Raw genomic sequence first — 19456 nt, forward strand, 5'->3', positions numbered from 1 at the left:
GAACCAGAGCGTGAACCAACACGCGTGCGCACTCCATTCGTTTGCACTACACTTCCTGGTTCAAAATGACGTTAAACTTCGGTACTCCATACAGTCTTTAAAGCCACGAATATGTACTTTGGGATACAATAATAGTCCAAAAAATGAGAATGCAAGACAGATTTCCACTGGTTCCGTTTTAAAACCTTGAACTCACTCGCCACATTAAGCAGCGCTGCTCGGCTGACTTTGACTTCCCCGGTCAGTCGGTTCTTCGTAGAGCAACGATATTGGTAACCCGTTCCATCCTCGTCACGAACGTCCCGGATGTGGAGTTCGCCAGTAGGTAGAATGCTGAATCTCCCTTCTACAAAAATAGTGTTACACAAATGTAGTTTAATGTACATAGCATTTCTTACATTTTAGGGGAAGACCATGCTTCGGACAAAGGTATCCAAGCCTAATAGAACAAAACTTGTGTTGATAGACAGGTGTTGAGGCTTATCTTGGTAGAAATTGTGTCTACTTACCAGAAGTCAGGGGATTTGTCGAGCGAGACCATGACGTCACTTCAACGTAATCCTTGACGTAAGCAGGAATAGCGCATTTGAACACAGCGGTGTTTCCGCGCATCACGTGATTGTCGTGCAACTCTACAGTGTAAGCTTGGATGATTACTGCAAAATGAAAATAAACATCACATTCGGTCGAAAGTGGTTCCTTTATCTAATCCGTTGGCTATCTACTTCTGGCTGGTTCCCAATTCAACAATTTAATATCACAGTGAGGATTGATGTTGGTCTGGCTCCTATGCAGCTGTCAGCTTCAGTCTGGTTCCCTAAATGCATGACTATGATCGTAGAACCGATCAGCGTATCAAAATTGAAGCCTGTAATTTTGTTGAGTGGAGCTAAAATGGCATTATCACAAATGATACGATCAGTTGGCTTCAGCTATGCAGCTAAGCAAAACAATGTGTGACTTCAACACACGGGCTTTCAAGAGCTCAATTACCTTCGAGGATAAACGTATTACGGCCAGCAGCAGGAATTGTCTTGAAACAAAAAACAAAGTGTTGACAGGGTTCCATTATTTTTTGGAGGATTGCACACGTTCCAGAGTCGAAACAGGAGCAGTTTTGTTTTACCGGAATACTTGTGCCATACACGGCTCAAACGTTAACTGAATTCTCTTTTTTCACTTCTGAAATTATCCAGTCATCGTCATGTTGAAACAAAAGCACGCTGAAGTGTTGGAGACTGCGCAGCCAGTAGAGGCGCTACTCCAGGGTCCAAAATATAGGCGCAGTTCCCCTTGAACCCGTATCCTTGTTACGCCTCTAGTTGAAATTCCCGGGTAAGGGTGAGAGTCTCTCTCGAGCGTCTGTAGGAGAGTCTAAGAGGTAGCGTCGAGAATGCTAATGTTCAAGTGGCTAGCCTATGTACATGGTTGCTCTCGTAAGCTTTTATCACGACGTTGTTGAGTAATGGGAATATATGTGCTTATAGCACACAAAAAAAGTTCAATAAACAGTTTAAAGATACAGCAGCTCTTTCGTGATGTGACTTTATACAGGCACGGGGCACGTGCCCCCCACCCTGCGGAAGCGGAAGGGCCTCTCAGCGGAAGTCTGTACCCGAGGTGCCCCCAACAATTAAATATACACAACTTATGTACTAGCCGCAGTTCATTTACTTTCTGAGACCTCCTGAAGAAATATGTGCACAACTGGGTGCCCTGTCTGAAATGTCACCAAATTAATACTACAGGGATCATTTCAGATGTCAGATTCAGTATCAAGTCAATGGGATGACGTTGGACAATTTATGTCGTCTTTCAAAGGCATAAGGCAAGCTAAAGATACTAGCCAATTATTTGGAAAGGAGGTTTTAAGATAGCCATTCAATACAGCCGTATTTTCTTTTCACCAAAATACAATCGAATATGTCATACACGATGAAATGACTGCTACGGGAGATTCGATATGCAGTCTGCATCTAAAACGACTCAGGCAGTTTGAGCTGGACCAAGAGAGGGCGCAATTTTATTAACAAAGGGGTTCCTTTGGTCGGAACTGAATTTCGCTGTCTCACGAACAACTATGAAATGCACGCGTTACGGTCGCATCGCTACCAACAAAATTATCGATCCCCACTAACATTGCTCTTTCAACTGACAAGGGGTGGTTCTGCTCAAGGCAGATAGGGGATCAGTACGGAAGAAGGATACCGTATTGATCAGTTCAACACAAATATTATCGATTTTTAATCGACAGAACACTCCTGACGTCTTGCTATGCTGTCGTCCCTTGGCTAGTACTGGTGACGACGGGCAAATATCGCCCGCCTCGAGACTGTCAACGCAAGGACTATAAATGACCGAACCGAACACGGACCTCGCTTTCGCGGTGCGTACTTGAGCCGGGAGAGCGCGGTAGCACCCTCATCCTCGAGTGCCTCGCCCTGGAGACCGGTTAATGTACAAACAGGAGCCAAAGAATGATCCGCAATTAGCGCGGGTAGGGGTTCCCCGAACCTCTCCCGTCCCTGGTGCTTCACCAGAACCGCTCAAGAAACGGCTTAATTCCCACGCAATTATTTTCATTAGAGCTTGTTTATATACCTGTAGGCGCTGTTTTGCGTGCGACACAGTCGAACACCGAAATGAAATTCCGCCGGTTCCTTTCATTCGTCGGGCTGCCAGCAAAATTCTAATTTTCCAGGGGGAAGTTTATGGCTTATGACTCTACAACTCCGGTATGTGCAACGCTCGGATATAGTAATTGCCAAGTCGAATTTGCAGTATATTTCATTCAACTAATTTCAGGTAGAGCAGCGTATAAAAACACATATGGTTTTTGCCAGTCTTTTAAATCGACCAGGCAGATATAATGACACCAAATGTTGTATGAATAATATAACTGACAGGCAACAGTTCAGTTGTAACACGGCCAAAGACGAGGGTGTGTAGAAATATTTCGTTAAACAAGGTAAACAAGATTACAGTGTTCACAGTCAAAAAAATCGAAATATTATTGTTGTTTGATTTAGAACTTTAACTTTGCAAGAACTGACCAAATTGCTACTAACATACAATTAAACACATTCTATCCACTTAATAATTCAACGCAAGGAAACATATACTCACAAAATATAATCTTCCAAAACTAATCATTAACCCAAGAGTGACTGATGTTGCAACGGGCCGGCAAAATTTAATAAGCCAAACCCTTGTAACCTAACTGATACCGACATGAAATTAGCACGGAGTTCTCAGTCTACTTGAACACCGGTGCCAGCACGGAGGATGCATTCGAATTTAATTAACTTGGATTTTACTCGTCATTTTGAACAACTTCCTTTCTCTGAACACAGGACCCGTGTTTACTTACATCAGTGCAAGCCCTGGCATTGATATCGAAACACGCTCCGTAAACGTCAAGTCGGCAGTGGAGAACCCTCGCCTCAGTTTACGCGGCATTTCAATAAAAGACTGGTAAAAATGATGCCAATTACGCCAGGTCATTACAGAGGGACCTACCTTGATCTCTCCGGCCCAGTACATCAAACTGGGAGTCAATTTATTTGAATTAGCTTAATAAAGAATCAGAATTTACTTGATGCATCAGTCAGCATTCAAATTCCTTTTTAGAACATACACACGTGAAAAAATTGTGTTTTTGTGTTTTTTGTTTAGTGTTTTTTTATTGAGCAATACGTGTATTGCGCGTCAGAGACAACACTAAATCCATTTCAATTTCCCGGAAATTCCGTTATGTACGGTACGTCATTGGTCATTTGAATTCGTGTCTGAGCAAGCGCATGCAGCTGCCTACCAGGCCAAACTGCTGTCAAAAGGATGGAAATGGTTGAAAGATGACAAAATGGGTGTATATTTTGCTCCTAAACCCACGTACTGCTTATGCCAAATGATGGTATATAATAATTAGGGCACTAACGACAATTTGACATAGTAATTACCATGACTCTGAGCCTAGCCTGCGACTGCATAGTGTTTACTGTTAACACGCACGTCTCTTGCACATTTTTGAGTTATTCAAACAAACTGAGGGAACAACTGGCTACAGCAAGTCTACAGGGGTTGAAACCTCTTACTGAGCTATAAGCAACGGCAAGCTGTGTTGGGTTTTCTCTGTGTTGTATTTGATTTATTATTTTGGCAAGAAGGGCTCATGATGTTTATAAAGGAAATGTAAAATAATCCCGGCCGTTTTTCAATCTCAGTTCCAATGCACGTGACGTAGGAACAACGAGAGCCAATCGGACGCCAGATATTCTACTCAAGGAATCCATTTTATACCCTTGGCAACGATTGGTCTGTAAGCAGCCAACAAACCACTAGTTTCTTTACTACAAGCTCGACAGCTAAATCAAAGTTTCCTTTTTGAATTAGTATAACAAACAAACCCTGCGCTGGAAAATCTAGGACGATGAAACAAAAATCTGTTTCAAGTTTACTCTTCACTTTGCCTCTCTCTGTACCCTCTGTCCAATATAGATTCAATTACAATATGGTGCAGAGAGACGATCGATTCAAGTGTTGTTTTAGGGAGTGGGAAAATAACTGAAAACCGAAGCCACAGCGTTGTGTCAACGAGCAGGCATGGCGATACCGCAACCTGCCGTCAAATGAGCAAATAAACCGGCCGGTGTTTGCTTATACGCTCCTCGCGGGTAACGGGCATGGAGGTACGACTGCATTTCCAACGTAGTACGTCCTAAATTTTTCGTGGAAACCCTCATTACGTATTCTGTCGAGCCCATGCAAGAAATTGAGACACCAAACTGAACCTCAAGAGAAGACTAATCGGTACATTCCGTGTGATGCACAATAACAAACCACACTTGAGCCAACAAATGCAGCGATGTCGGTGTCTTTGCCAATGAAAAGGGAACAATGTGTCCTTAAAATCTTTGTGTGAAATGTGACTTAAACCATGCAGTCGAAAATAGCCATCCCAACAAATTCTAGGGACTTGTAATACCAGTTACTTTATGCTTTGGGCAAATACTTCACAACTTTTTTTCATCAGGCTCGTATTACACGTAATTTGCTTAGCAAGCTTGACATACCACAGCTGTGTTACCTTTTCTGATATTTTTGAGTATCAGTGCTCCTGCAGCGCGACTAAGTTCGTCGATATTTTCCGCGCCGTCTGCCTTCCAAGGTCTAAAGTTGAAAAACAAAAATACAACACTTGGGGGGCGAGGAATCGCTCGGTCGTTCCGACTGTCACGACTGCAAGACCTTGTCTTAATTGTTTTACCTCGGGACAATTTCCCAGGAAACTCTGTCGAAACTCTCTAAAAGGGTGCCATTCATCATCCTCGTCGGCGAGACCGTGTCCTGTGTTTGGACACTCGCGGGGAAAAACACGCTGCCCCGGATGTTGGGTGGTACACCCGTATTCAACCCGCACGCATAATTACAAACCGAATCACGCCCGTCTGTTGATGAGTGGACCTAGGACACGCTTTAGAGGTGAGTCTAAGAAAAGACCCCCCCCCAATACACGAATACACGTCTCCCTTTCATGATGGTTCTGTATTACTTCTGGTCATCACATATCCCACTCTCAACAGTTATGCAGATTACGCGGTCTAAAGTCCTATTAATTAATGAAGGGTAGGTTTCTTTTGGAGGGAGGGGGTGTACGTTTTAAAGAGATTTGAAAAAATGTAGCTGAAGCGGGGCGTTGTTTCCATTAATTCATCTTAAAGGTTTAGGCCTTCAAATTCAATTCTTTCATACTTTGTGACATACAGGCTGCCGTGGTGACCCACGCAGTAACAAAAGTGCCATCCTGTTGTCACATGAAGACTAGATTTCATTGAAATTCAGTCTCGGCATCCCCGTCAGTTGGCATTGTTCTGCGCACTGCAGTCATGCGCAAAACGGCTGTTGAGCCCATACTTCACACGGCCCAAAAGGCCAGGTACTGCTCCGCCCGTCCGGTACGGTTAGCTTGCAATTGTGTGGCAAAGTGCTTCCACCATGAATGAGACACTATGGCTTCCCGCTTTTGGTCTTGAACTCTTTAGAGAAATCCTTCAGGGAGAAACTAACAGTTTGAAACTTCAAGTGTTGTCTCAAAGCCAAAAATGAAAGTGCAGTTCACGGTCACCACTGCCAGCGTAAATGGATGCGTCTTTTAATAGCATGTCAGTTTACCATCGGTTAATGAATGGTGCGTGACAGGTCATTTACCCCCATCGTAAACGCTCACTGATGTTCATGACATACAGTCGGCCTATGGCGATAACACAGGTAAACTATACGTACGATGCCTTCATTTTACAAATGAAAAGTTACCAAAATGATATCATGCCAGCCGGAAAAAACACTGCGGTTACCAAGGAAGAAAATTATATCGAGAAGCTAACTAGGCCTATAAGTGGATACTGACAGAATCTTTTCAGCGTGTCTCACGCTGCAAATTATTGCTTAAAAACTGCTTAAAACGACCCCCCAACATAATTCTGTTCTGAACGACCACCAAAAAGACTAACCGATAGTACATCTGTGCCGATTGTTAATTCAGAATGGCGTGCTCAAGACAACCTGACTAGTTTTGTTTGCCACATGCATTACTGTGTCGGCAGGAGGCACGGGGTGAGGTAGCAGAGGAGGCAAACACAAGGACGGGGGAAACTCTTTACGTCCAGTGCAACGCTATTTGAAAAAAAAAACCGAAACAAAAACAAAACAAAAATCTTGGACATGTTTAAAGTGCACTCTGCACGTGGGCAAACACTCAGGTATGTCAGGGCATCTGTGCTAAAATCTCTCCGATATGCCCGCGAGTTTGCCTGTCCGCCTAGTTTAAACAACAGACCTCAGAGAAAAATACCAGGTGAGCTTTCCCATGGTTAGAATCCATGGACGGGACCAATATGTGCTTTCCAACACTGCAGAATGAGTGAAAGGTATACCACAACACAGGTATTTTGACAAGCGTATGTCTTTTTCAAAGTCCCGTTTTTGCTGTTTGTTTTTTTTTTCTCATGGACCTGTCGTTCTTACCTCCTCAAACATTTGAGGATTACTACGGGCTTGCGTTCTTTCAGACTGAGACCAGGTACACACGGACACCAGACTCATCACTGTGTTCCCCTTCATATCTTTGTTTAAACGTTGCTCGGACGTTAGAGTGTTGGTATCAAGAACAAAATAAGCGCAGTGCCCTCCACTCGTTCAGTTATGCATGACCGTGAATATTGGCACGAGAACGTGCGGTTTAAGGGGACTTTGCGGTAAAAATACGCGGAGAAACAGAGAGAACAAAAGCAAATTACACCTTATTACAACCGAGGTATCCACCGAATTCATCACAAACCGGCGATGTCCCGTTGCGTCTAGGTGTACGCGATATACGATTCCAGACGAGCCTCGGGGCATATACACTTATTGCAGAGATATCATCGATACACGAAGATGATATCATTTGGAATGACTTCCTCTCTGCCAAACCTTCTGGGGAAGGCTGGGTGTTTTCGCGATTCAGTAATATCGATAGCATCACCTTTATCGATATTTGGTTACAACGCACTCTTGAATATACTATCAGACCCGTATACGGGTATTTTTAACCACGCATACATGTTTTGTTTCTCTCGCATGAAGATGAGTCATATATCCCACAACCGCGAGAATCTTTCATAGTTTTGTGAACAGCCATGCAGTGAATCCATTACCTCGGTCAGCTCATAAAAGCCATTAATGTGAAGCCTGGTACAATACACAAGACTGAATTTGGTGTACGGTTAATGGCATCAACCTGTTTTAATTATAAACGCGGTTCATCCTCTAAGCTGTCTGGGACATCTCATGTACCCTAAGCAGTGTCTAGCCTCAGTGATTCAAAAATTCAATTACCAAAGTGCTCTGTTGGTGCTGGAACATACTTAGCAGTATTACTGAGATCGATCCTGGTACTAATTTCCTTGAAGGAGTCCCCTCCTTTACAGGGGCCCTGCTCGTGTATCAGTGGCCTCCGGTATTATTTCTACGTAGGCTATGTTTAGCACCTGTTGCTCTATGTGTCACGCCCTCTCACTTTGTCTACCTTGCACAGGGTTGCCTTATCAAAGACCCCAATATAGCCTGTTTCTTTAAAAGGCGATTGTGGCTTTGCTGAACCAACCAACCCCCTCTTCATCAGCAAAAAAGCCAACTTTACTTGACCGAGAACAGCCCGTGAACAGCTGGCTATATCGATTGGGGGATGTCATAGGGCGCCTTGGGGTCACAGCGTCCCTGCCCTCGGGCCTCCACACCACAGCTCGAAAAGGAAAAGTATACGGCGCAAGATTGGGGCAGTAGATGTCGAGGGGTGTATGCCATTGATCCGCGGCCTGCGCTGTGGAACGCCCCCTGCGCCTTCACGGTCTGGTGTTCGATTTCCGATGCCAGCCAAGCAGGCAAAATCGGCAGGGGTTCGAGCACGGATCGCTGCGTCGTACTTTCAGTAGGCCGCAGCAGCAATGGGCACTCTTTTTCCCTGGGTCTCTCAAAGGTGTCACTGGTCCGTTTATTTCTCCATACTTGACTTAATTGTTGGAATGGATGAAAACAATAAAAAGGTGTTCCGTGGGAAATGTTTTCTCTTTCTCTTTCAAAACTCAAATAAAGGGTCTTCTGCAAGAAAGCCGATTACATAGCCAGTCGAACATTAGTAATTGCATCGGGGGTTCTACCTCATAGCCCGTGGCTGACCCCACCCCTTCGGATCTCAATCATGCTATGGCTGATTTTCAAGAATTTGGTAAGCCGGAAGAAATGCCAATATGCATTATGCGTAAATAAAGTATTAACCCAATCTGACTTAGGGTTTTGTGGTTTATGTTATTAATAGCTCATGCTACTGCCTAGTAATGCGCTTTTTATTTCTTTGTTCAAGTCAAGTGGTTTTCACTACAGTACAGCAACCTATTTCAAAAATTCCAACTTTCAAAAGAACAGTTTGTGAAAGTTTGATACAAGTTCACCATCAAAAAGTGCCCCGAAACGTCAGCCAAAAAATTCCCGAAGGCTTGGCAAAGAAACAAGCGGGATGTATCGGACAGGTATGACGAATCCACCCTAAACGCAGGTTATCGACGATGTTAGTAAGCAACTCTACACAGAGAACTGCTGCATTAGACATTATCAACACGTTAAGTCTTCCTTTTTATCATCAAGAGAATCAACTTTCCCAGACTATATTGTTAGCTTCAAAAATGCAAGTTGAAAATTGCAGGTGATTTTTTTTTTATTGGCGGGGTGTGAACAAAGCGAGGATAATGTTAAGTAGATTACATTACCAACAACACCCGATATTCAATTGACGCAAGTCTGAATTCTCGTCATAGTAATTAATGTAGTAACGCCTTCATCAGCAGTTTTCAGTAAAAATCATCAGAAACTACATTGCAATAACCCCTAAAATCAAATTATTGTCCACTCTCCAGAAGGCCTCCTTAATTGTTAAAATCTCCCTGCTAGAGAATCTAGGAGTAATTTCTACCAAGTGTACCAAGTACCGTTTCTTGGTCAATGTTGAGGCAGGTTCTGTCCCTGAGTTCCACGAGCTACTGCATTATAGCCATGCCTTCACAATTTATGGCGAAAGCTCCCCTACCTGGGGCCAATTTCATAGACCCGCTTAAGCACAAAATTCGCTTAAGCGCAAAATAACCTTATGCTTAAAAAAACAAAGGTTACCAGCTCAAAATCTATGTGATTGCCGTGCTAACTAAATGACAGAGGAGTACCATTCCCAAACAATATACATCACATGGAGTTTTGGCTGGTATACTATGACCTGATTTGTCAAGCAAGGTTTTTTCATGCTTAAGCAAATTAAATGAAATTGGCCCCTGGTTTGGAAGCTTGCAGCCACCGGTATGGGAGTTGCTAGAGATGAAACATGCCCATCAGTTCAATTCGCAAGACGAAAGCTGTCCCTCCCGATATTAGAGATATTTCCGAATTCTTATTAAGAACAAAGCAAGACCAGGGATATACGGCTCTGTCACATCATCCAGTCATAATAACCCAAATGGCTGACTGCAGAGCGCGGCAGCGGGCTTAGCTTCGCATTTTTGCGAGCAACGATCGAGCTCTTAAAATTTGAAAGCCTCAAAGGTGGCATCTCGTTGGCGTTATAAATGACATCTGCCAAAACCATAGTTACCGCATTTCAGGGTCCTTTTGCATGAAATGTAAGTCTTTCACTCTGCAAACATATCTCGCAGGATTTTTCCCCATCTTGCTGAACCGTGCCCTACTCGCTTTTTTTTCTGCCGAGGTTAGCACGCGAACATGTATCAAATTCTAATCAAACAAGATCGGCCATCCGTCGTGTCAAGACCCATCGGTGACGGTCGCTAATCTGTCCTCTAATAGTCCCGCGAGGCAAGCATATGAAATCGTAGAAGCCCCCGTATTTTAATGACACCCCTGTCCACGCGAATTTTTCACGGCTCGCACTCCATGCGCTCCCAGGGTCCACCGTGGGAACACAATACATGTACATCTGTGTGCGTTCACGAGTAAGAACTGTGTAGTATAGCTCGTTGTAGCGAGTAGTCTATATGCAAATTTCAACCGCGATACCAATCGCACACAGACTCTGTAACGCTTGTTTTACGTGCCGATTGATACGACCTTGTGTATCGACAAAAAAGCCTCACCGCCGTTAAGAGCCAGGTATGCCTTTTAATTTTAATCGGGAAGGCGATCGCCGCATGTATTAAAGATAACATGGACTCTAAATTATTATTACACTCGCTGAGAGGGCCCGCTTCAGGAACCCTCCAATGGAATATAGTCGATGATTAATTGAGACGAAGCTGGGTTGATTTGGGGGCCGAAACGGTGCCGGGCTGGAGATATTAATTAAACTAGGACGAGGACGTGACGTCACGCGCGGCACAGCGCATGCGTGGGGCCGCACCTGGTTCGCTAATTGAATGCAATTTGCGGCTCTGGTCGATTTTTTGTGAGGTGCCGGTCACACTCATGTCGACAGAAAGCGGAGCCTGACTAAGGTCGGTCAATAACATTACGTATCGCACGTGTATCTTCCTCTGCGACCATATTTTTATCGAACCCATCTTCAGCTCAACATTAAGCCATGCTGGAGGCATCTCTTTAATGATTAGGCTTATCAATTCTCATGACTCCAATGTTCGTGTCTTGCGTACTAAGTTTTAGAATTCTGTGCTGAGGTCAAAACCATTCCAATGCCAAACGGATCACCTAATTTAGACCTCAGTCAAGAACCCATGTTCATTTTCATTGAATGAATGAATCTACTTATGAATCTACTTAGCATATTCTGAACTTGGAAGCAAATACTACATCTTGACTGAATCCAACCAGACTGACTCCAACCAGACGTCGAGACTGAATTCTGCGTTTTTGGGGGAAAAGGGCGAGGTTGAAATCCGCATAAAAAATACCTGGATTTTTTTCCATGCTTCGAAATTTCTGAGCATGCAATTCTCTGGGCCTATTGTCAAACATGCATGTGTGTCCGCATTCTTGTAAGTGCATTAGGCTTAAGCTTTTTTAACAATTACGCCTTGTTCCATTCCCAACACCCCCCTTTTCCATTGACAACATTCTGAGAATTGAAAATGATTATGTTTAGTCTTGAAGAGCCCCTCCCCCGTCCTGCAACACTAGAGAATGCTCACTGAAGCGCAATAAGACACGTTTACTCAATTAGCTCCACTTGGCGGAACGTGGTTTCTGAAGAGCTGTATTGCTGCCTTGAACTGCACGTCTTTTGGTAATCCCGATTTCACACCAATATCCGTGGCGTACATCCCGTTTCCTTCAATAATGTCTTGCTTTTGTGTGAGGTCAAACCAACTCACCGTGTAATCACTTGCATTCAACGCCACTCATTGTAATGCCGCTGACCACGAGAATGTTTCCAGGGTGAATGTGTACGATCATACTGAGCGTTTTGCTTGTAATTGTATGGATTCGTCTGATCATTCCCTAAGGAGGTATGTATGTTCCTGAAATTCGCTGTACACATCGGTTTGCCATTTCAGGCACGAGATTTTGCAGTGTGCTCACGAGGACCGTCAGGCTCGGATGGGAGAACTAGGGGAGACTTTAATAGAAAATAAAGCCAGGTGTGAATGAAATGGCTACGGTCGATGGTAGCGCAATAACCGATGCCAATGGCTTCCATGAAAGTATGTGCTAATGGCCAAAGGCTTTGTCCAACTGTTTATGGCTTCCGACTAGTGTACCCAATTCTCGTAGAGTTTTTTCTGTTGCTCTAAGCCGTAGCCAGTTGAATACAGACAAAGCCTCAATGTCCCATGGTGATTACTCTGAACAGAAACTGGGAATGTTATTCGCACGCACTTTAGATTAGACAGCGTCTCCTTTTTGACACAAATATGAAATAATTATTACACAGTCTTGGCACATAAACCACTAATATTTCCTTGCTACTTTGAAAATTTTCAAAATATTTATGCTACACTTGTTTACCTCGAGTGAATTCGAATTATCCTGACGCGGAAATTGAATACATAAATTATCAAAAGAAATCTAATCGCAATAAGGTATACGGTAATTCGACTGTAATTACCTTGACGGTCCAGAATTGGAATTTCGTTTTCAGAATTCAGTTTCACTAGTCAACTCACACAGGCTGCATATGAAGCTAATCCTTGAATCCAAGAAACGATTTTGAATTTAAAACTCCCGTCAAAGCGCTATTCAAAATATGTCTTTTCAACCATATCTCAAAGCGCAAATACAGTGAAAAGAGCCGAGTTAAGGCATTGCCAATCCAGGTACTTCAAGAAAACAAAGATTGGCAGTAAAAAAAATGCAGTATTTTATTTCAATCCCACGTCCATTCCGTCTGCTGTTGGGCAAAATATTCCCATGCTATATTTTTTTGCAGGCAGTTCAGTGGCTCCCGAACCAGGAAAACACTTCAGAAATATTGCAAGCATCGCTTACGGATAATACACCGCCTCCGACGACAAATAAATGACCGGCAAAATAGTAATTAAGTGTGGAAAATTATTTGTCAATCCCGCTAATTTCTTCCGGGGGACTGGCTAGCCATTGTCCGGTATCGATCTTGTTTCTCTGTGCGGGTAAATTAGATTCCGTTCGATCCAATCAGAAGAAAATACACACTTCATATTAAAATTTCGGTTTGTAATGTTCATTCTCCTCCCGACACTGCGCACTACTTTAAAATGCAGACTGAATGACAAGGAAGACTGTAAAAAAGGGTCTCAGTTCTTATTTTTGTAGTAGTGGCGAAACAAAAAGGTCTAATACGTTTGTATATACTATTCAAATATGCGCTCAAATGAAAAATGAGTTTACTTAACTTTTTGGTCATTATTAATAAAGAATATCAACACCCTTAACTTTGGTCCATTTGTCCCTTAAATTAAGTGGAGTTATCCCAAACAACTTGACTGCTCGGGGCAATGTTACATTATCTTCTAGACATGGCATTATTGTCTATTTTTGTTTTTCTATACCGCCTGTTTTACATTGTTAGCCGTCTAGTGTACGAGACCTGGAGTTGGTTTACGTTTTTTGACAAGTAAACATGCTTCAATTGCATGCAGAATGTCGCACCGAATATTGCAGGAGGCGGGGTACATAATGCTACTCTTTAATTAAAAATGGACTGTGGAAAGAAACAATGAGAGCGGCATCATTGCTCGGCGCGTAACCCGCGCCTGCTCGACTGCGCTCTGCCCGGCCGTCCTCTCGCCCTTTGTCTGGCGTATCCTTTTGTTTTCCCCAAAAAGCCGTTGTCAGTCCCTTGTGATAATGCTTAATATGGATCACAATCAGGCAATACACTGGGGCACGTGATGTCTGCATGGAGTATTAATTAATGAAGGTAATATCCGCCACTTGTTTTGGAGACCTTGTAACCAGCAGAGAAAGCCTGCCACAGTGGTTTTATTACTGTAAAGGGCTAGTAAACGGCTCCTAACCAATTTTCACGCATTTCACAGGCACTCTCTGGGCCTATATTTACATTTCTGGACGTCACCATTGTCATAATCGCCTGTATAGTACAGTAGAACATAGAAAGTGGTTTGGGGCCCAGTGCTAGCGCACTGGACGTTTTATTGTGGGTTTTCTATGTTGCTCGTGAACACTTTGCCTTGAATAATTTTCTGCTTTTATGTGAAATTTAGATATTCTACAAATGTGATTAGCCATCCTCTAAATTCCATGGCCATTACGCGTATCTTTAGTGACTTCCTAAAAGCCTTTGTTACTATATCAAGATGCGTAATATCTGCGCAAATTACTGTATTTTTACCTGAGCATATTACGTAAATCATTAAGAGAGCGCTCTCTGCGCAGGCGCCACAACCTTTATACAGTTCCGTTTACACTGTGCTTGACTCACCTGCGTTCACTTGGATGTTGGGGCTCCTTATGGCACCCACACGATTCCTGGCAATGCACCTGTAGGTGGCCTCGTGCACTTCACTGACGTAGCCCTCAGGGGTGAACGGCGGGAAACTCAACGTTCCGTTCTCGGTCACGAGACGCAGGCCAGCCACGTCTGTGACGGGACTGTCATCAGCCGCTAGAACCCATTGGACAGCAGGCGTCGGCTCCCCGTATGCTGAGCACACCAGCTGTGCGCCTCCGTTGTGTGCGAAATCGACTCGGGGAGGGGGGACAGCGACGAACTGAGGACCAATAAGCTGATTGGTATTTCCAGTAACCGGCAGGCAAACTATAGGTGTAAAAATTAAATGGGTATCAGAGGCACATGACCACAATAATTCCACCAATAAAACTATAAATGAAGTGAGCGTTCAGGCAAACTGCCCCTAAAAATATCATGACTTCTCAACTTGTTTCTTTCCAACGGTAATTTTGCAAGTACTAGTTCCTATCTTAATTTTTTCCCTTTCCTGTGGCAAGAAACACAGAAAAATAATATACAGAAGGACAAAAGTGAGCAGACTGGTGTATAGAATAACAGGTATGGTTTATTAAATAGTCCCTGAAATACCCGCAAGTTAACACTCCACTTTCAATGACCTTCATATATTCATTGCAATATCCTAAAGAACAGTACCAGCAGTGTGAATTCGGTCATGCGAAGGTTTGTTCATACTCAGCGCGAAAGCGAACACGAACGCAAAATGGTGACGTCAGATCAAACATTCACGTTGCGAAATCGCAAAAGTTCAACCCATTTCAACTCGGGCGAAATTTTTGGTGACGTCGAATTCGTTTTTGTATTCGCCTGAAGTATGAACCGGCCTTTCGTCGTTTAATCCCCATAAACATTGCAATCACAACCTCTAAATGGCATTTTGTAAAGGCTCTCACGATCAACGCCTGCACATGAACGCCAAATGTTATGAGACCCATCAAGTGAAAATGTCGCCAAAGGCATGCCGTAAGAATACACTTTATGACAATGGCAATGACTGACGTTGCGAAAATTGCTCTGATAATAATAGCCACCCGACAGCGTCTTTTTTCAAACCAGAACTTCGTTTCCACATCCAACAATCTTTTTACATCGCTTTATTCTCGAAAGAGTTCAAGCAGAACGAGTTGTTCGCGCCATTAAAATCTGCTAAATAAACGAGACATTTCCAAACAACACAAAACACGTGACATTTCACCGGTAGCTTACTCCAACAGTTCAATTTGAGGTAGAATTATAATAGCAAACAAATAACCTTTTATTGGTCATTACCTCCAGGAACAGGACGGGTATTGTAAGTACGTGTACCATGTGATGGCCCGGCCATTTCAATGCTGAACACGGACATTTTGCTGGTAGTGAAAAGTATACACCGATTCTCATCTCACGTGAAGTCTTTCAACCAGTTTGTCCGTTCTGCCATTTGAGCTTTGTATGTATGTATTGGCAAGAGGCCATTGTTTATTGACAGTCTTTTTGGTATGATTTTGTGAGCGTGAAATTCTACGGAGGTTTCACTTGTCGCCATTCAGGGGTCTTGGCATTTTTTTTCCCCACATGGTAAACTTCCAATTGCTTTATAATGTAAGGAGACGTCATTATTGCTAGGACACAACACTCGTTCACATCTCATTTGCGTTTTTATCTTTACGCCACGACGCATCACGCACGAACTGTGTATAAGCATGTCGTAGTACTCGCGTAGTGATGGCATCTAAAATCCCCCCTCTGGTCGCTAGATGTCGGAAACCATGCAAATTCTCTCCCACAAATATTATTTTTATTGTAACGCAACGATCGTCGCTCTGCTGCATGATCAATCTAACGTTATCAGAAAGATTGATTTTGAAGGCCAACATTCAACCTCGCTGTTAACAAGTTCATTTAAAGGTCATCCTGTCTGTATTGTTTTCATCAATATACCCCAACTTTGTATGTAAAGTTACAGTTTTCTAGTACTAAACGGCAAACAATACATTATTAGTTTAACTAGGTATACAATACCCCACTGGATTGCTACACTGAAACGCAGAAGAACGAATACACATGCCACCATATACTGAGCACAAAGCCAAAAGAACATCGATGAAAAAAAAATTATTTGCAATATATTCAGGAGTGTTGCCAGGTAACATTCAAATCTTTCTTAGAACTATTTCATTATTGATTTTTCTCCTGCTTATGACACTATTTATCACCCAGAGTACCGCGGGAAAACTCCGTTGATGTTTACTGATCAGATATAACATTCGAAGAATGCATTCCATTACGGCAATAACTCTACATGTGGATATTTCTAACATAATGGGCTAATTTGCCAATTTATCCATGCCTGTGAATGGGACAAGTCATAAAATAATGACAAGCCTAATGAGAAATCAAATGACACCGACACCACGGGAGTTACAGAACACATTTATTCCTGTAACGTGTAAGAAATACAGGCGTGCTTAACAATTAAATTCAGGTACATTACTGAACATATTAAAAATCTTTAACATTAAGCTTTGGGACGACAAATATGAAGATTCAAAATAAATAAGCAGTTTTGGCTTTGTGAAATTAAAGTATATAAATAATAAAAATATAAAATATATCAATAAAATACATTTATACATTTATTTTAATGGATAGGAAACTAACACCGAAGCATAAATTCATTTGCCACTTTATTTTCAGAGATCGTGTAAAGACTGTTTCAAAACAAGGCTTTATCTAAAATAATACACGGTGTGTCTGAAAACGCTCCAAAACTGCGGGTCATAAGATGATTATATATCACACCCATATTATTTGTATAATTTATGCGCGTCCAAATTTATTTACAGTAGTCAGTGCACCAGGAGAACCGATTCCTTTGCATGGCGAAGGAATTAGATCAGTATCAGGGAAGATTTTCAGTGAGATTGTCGTAATGCACAGTTTCCCTTTGAGGCACACCAAGTGAGCTGGTTGGATGCTTTGTTTCTGAATAGTCGAGGTAACAAGAAAATCACTGGGAAAAAAATAGACAAGCTACTCCTCCTATGCATAATTTCTTTGGCGTCCCAACTCTACCAATCAAACTCCTCATTTCTTGCACATTTTTGCACTGTCCCTAATGTTTCCCAATTTCAGTCTGTCTTTTGGTATTCCGAAAAACGAAGACCATCCCCGCTGAAAGTTGGAAATTAATTTCTGATTACAGATTGATGACTGTGTACAAGAATGAGCAATTTTGTGATTAGCGTACCGGGAACATGACTCTTGATTCATGCTCCGTTGATTCCCGCTAATTCGGGTTTCATTTGTTTTGATTAGTCAAATATTGGCGCTGAGGGAGACACGGACTTCCAATCCCTCTCCCCATCAGACATGAGTAGCTCCGGATGCCCGTGGCTCCCAATCTCTCGGTATTACTCATAATATAATCACTTGCAAGCACGGGTCGAAAAATTCCCGGGTTTACACCATCGAGGGAAAGGAACCTCCTTGGTTACATTAACAGCGACGGAGGAGTTAACGGGTGAGGTAGATGGGGCCCGCTGTGGCGCGTCGCCACAGTCCCTTCGCTCGTTAATCATTGACCGCCTTTATACTGTTGGCGCTCGCTGCCCTGGGAGTGATTAAAGTTGATCCGTGAGGAGTTTCCCACACCGCTCTCCAACTGCTCTTCTTTCCAACTTCATTGGCTCAAAAACTTGGCATCCCGCGAACTGCAGACTGCGCCCTGAATCTTACGGTGGGTGGGGCTTATATTAATCTTTTCAAAGGCTCGGTAAAACTCTTACCTGATTCTTATTTCAAATGGAAATCATTGTATGATGTATTTCAAGTCCACCATTTTACATCATCAGCATTTCATCCTGATTGACGCCTGATACTTTTACTTAAAGCCACGACTCGGCACTTTAAGTCGCTTCCTCCAATCCACCCCTGCTTAAAGTCTAACAGATGAAGCTACATGGTGTTCGTGCATTTTTCTGCTCACCGTACATTAATTCTATCCATTTGTGTGTACCTGGATCGTGCCCTTATCTTTATGGCATGAAATAGGCAGGTTTCCAGGCCAATTTAATATCTGCTGGTGTGGTGTGTTCTGTAGGGCGTGATATGTCTGACACAGGGAGTTAGACCACCTCTCGAGCAGCTTAATTTTTTTCTGGGAATTGCGTTTGAGCTCAGAGCGACTCCCCTGGTACATTTGCGGGGCACCGTTCCAAGTCAGTTACGCCTTCAAACCAATGTTGAGCTAGAACCCACCCAGGCAGATCTTCTAAGGCAATCGAAGTCGGCTGTACGTCCACTGCCATAGCATGGGTGCTGTGGCACACGTAGTCTTCACTTAGCCTGCTGTGAAACGAATTGAAGAGACACTTGAAGGAATAGACGACACACTGGGAGGCAATAACTTCCTCGCGAAGGGCGCACGCATTTGGGCTTTGAAAATTTCATGACAGTAATTATTAAGTCCACGCCCATCTTTTTGAAACCTAATACAAACCTTGGCTAGTGGAGGGAAGTGACGATGAATACAATGATATCAATATGAAGAAATGTTGGTTTTCAGTTGGTGTCCACATGATGTTTGCCCCAGCTAATAACCTCATTGGTTACAGCAAGTATCTTCGGTCTTCACACAGCCTACTGGGAGGGATGCATGCACAGAAACTGCAACTCTAGATTTAGATTACAAACTAGGAGGCTGTTCTTCAAGGTTTTTTTTTAAACATTATTATTTCATATCAGATTCATGTCCATAGCTGGCAATAAAGCCAAACGAGGAATAACCTGTGATATGGCACCCGACAGGTTGTTATTAAGTCTGACCAACTCTTGTATTACACACTGATGTTGGTGTAACGAGACAGGGGGGACATGGCTTCCGGGTGTGTGTGAGTTTGTTTCTGCATTCAATTGGGGACCCTCAACAATAGAGGACAATAAGGTCCGAGATTGACAGAGGGTCCCCGGTTGACAACTGTGTACAAAACATATGGGTGGTCTTCTAAAGACGTTAAA

At 43.0% G+C, this 19456-nt stretch overlaps 1 protein-coding gene across 1 annotated transcript in view; it reads right to left on the reverse strand.

Annotated features, from left to right (window-relative positions):
* LOC147797661 (cell adhesion molecule DSCAM-like) overlaps nucleotides 1-19456 on the reverse strand; it is a 59704-nt gene that overhangs the window by 32056 nt on the left and 8192 nt on the right. The window contains 3 exon segments of the mRNA XM_087142716.1: nucleotides 197-346; nucleotides 510-656; nucleotides 14411-14746. Of these exon segments, the coding sequence (XP_086998842.1) occupies nucleotides 197-346; nucleotides 510-656; nucleotides 14411-14746 (633 nt within the window).

This window comes from Acanthaster planci, linkage group LG10 (assembly GCF_054643075.1).
Source record: "Acanthaster planci isolate LZ-2023a linkage group LG10, COTS_SCS, whole genome shotgun sequence".
In the NCBI taxonomy this organism is placed as follows: Eukaryota; Metazoa; Echinodermata; class Asteroidea; order Valvatida; family Acanthasteridae; genus Acanthaster; species Acanthaster planci.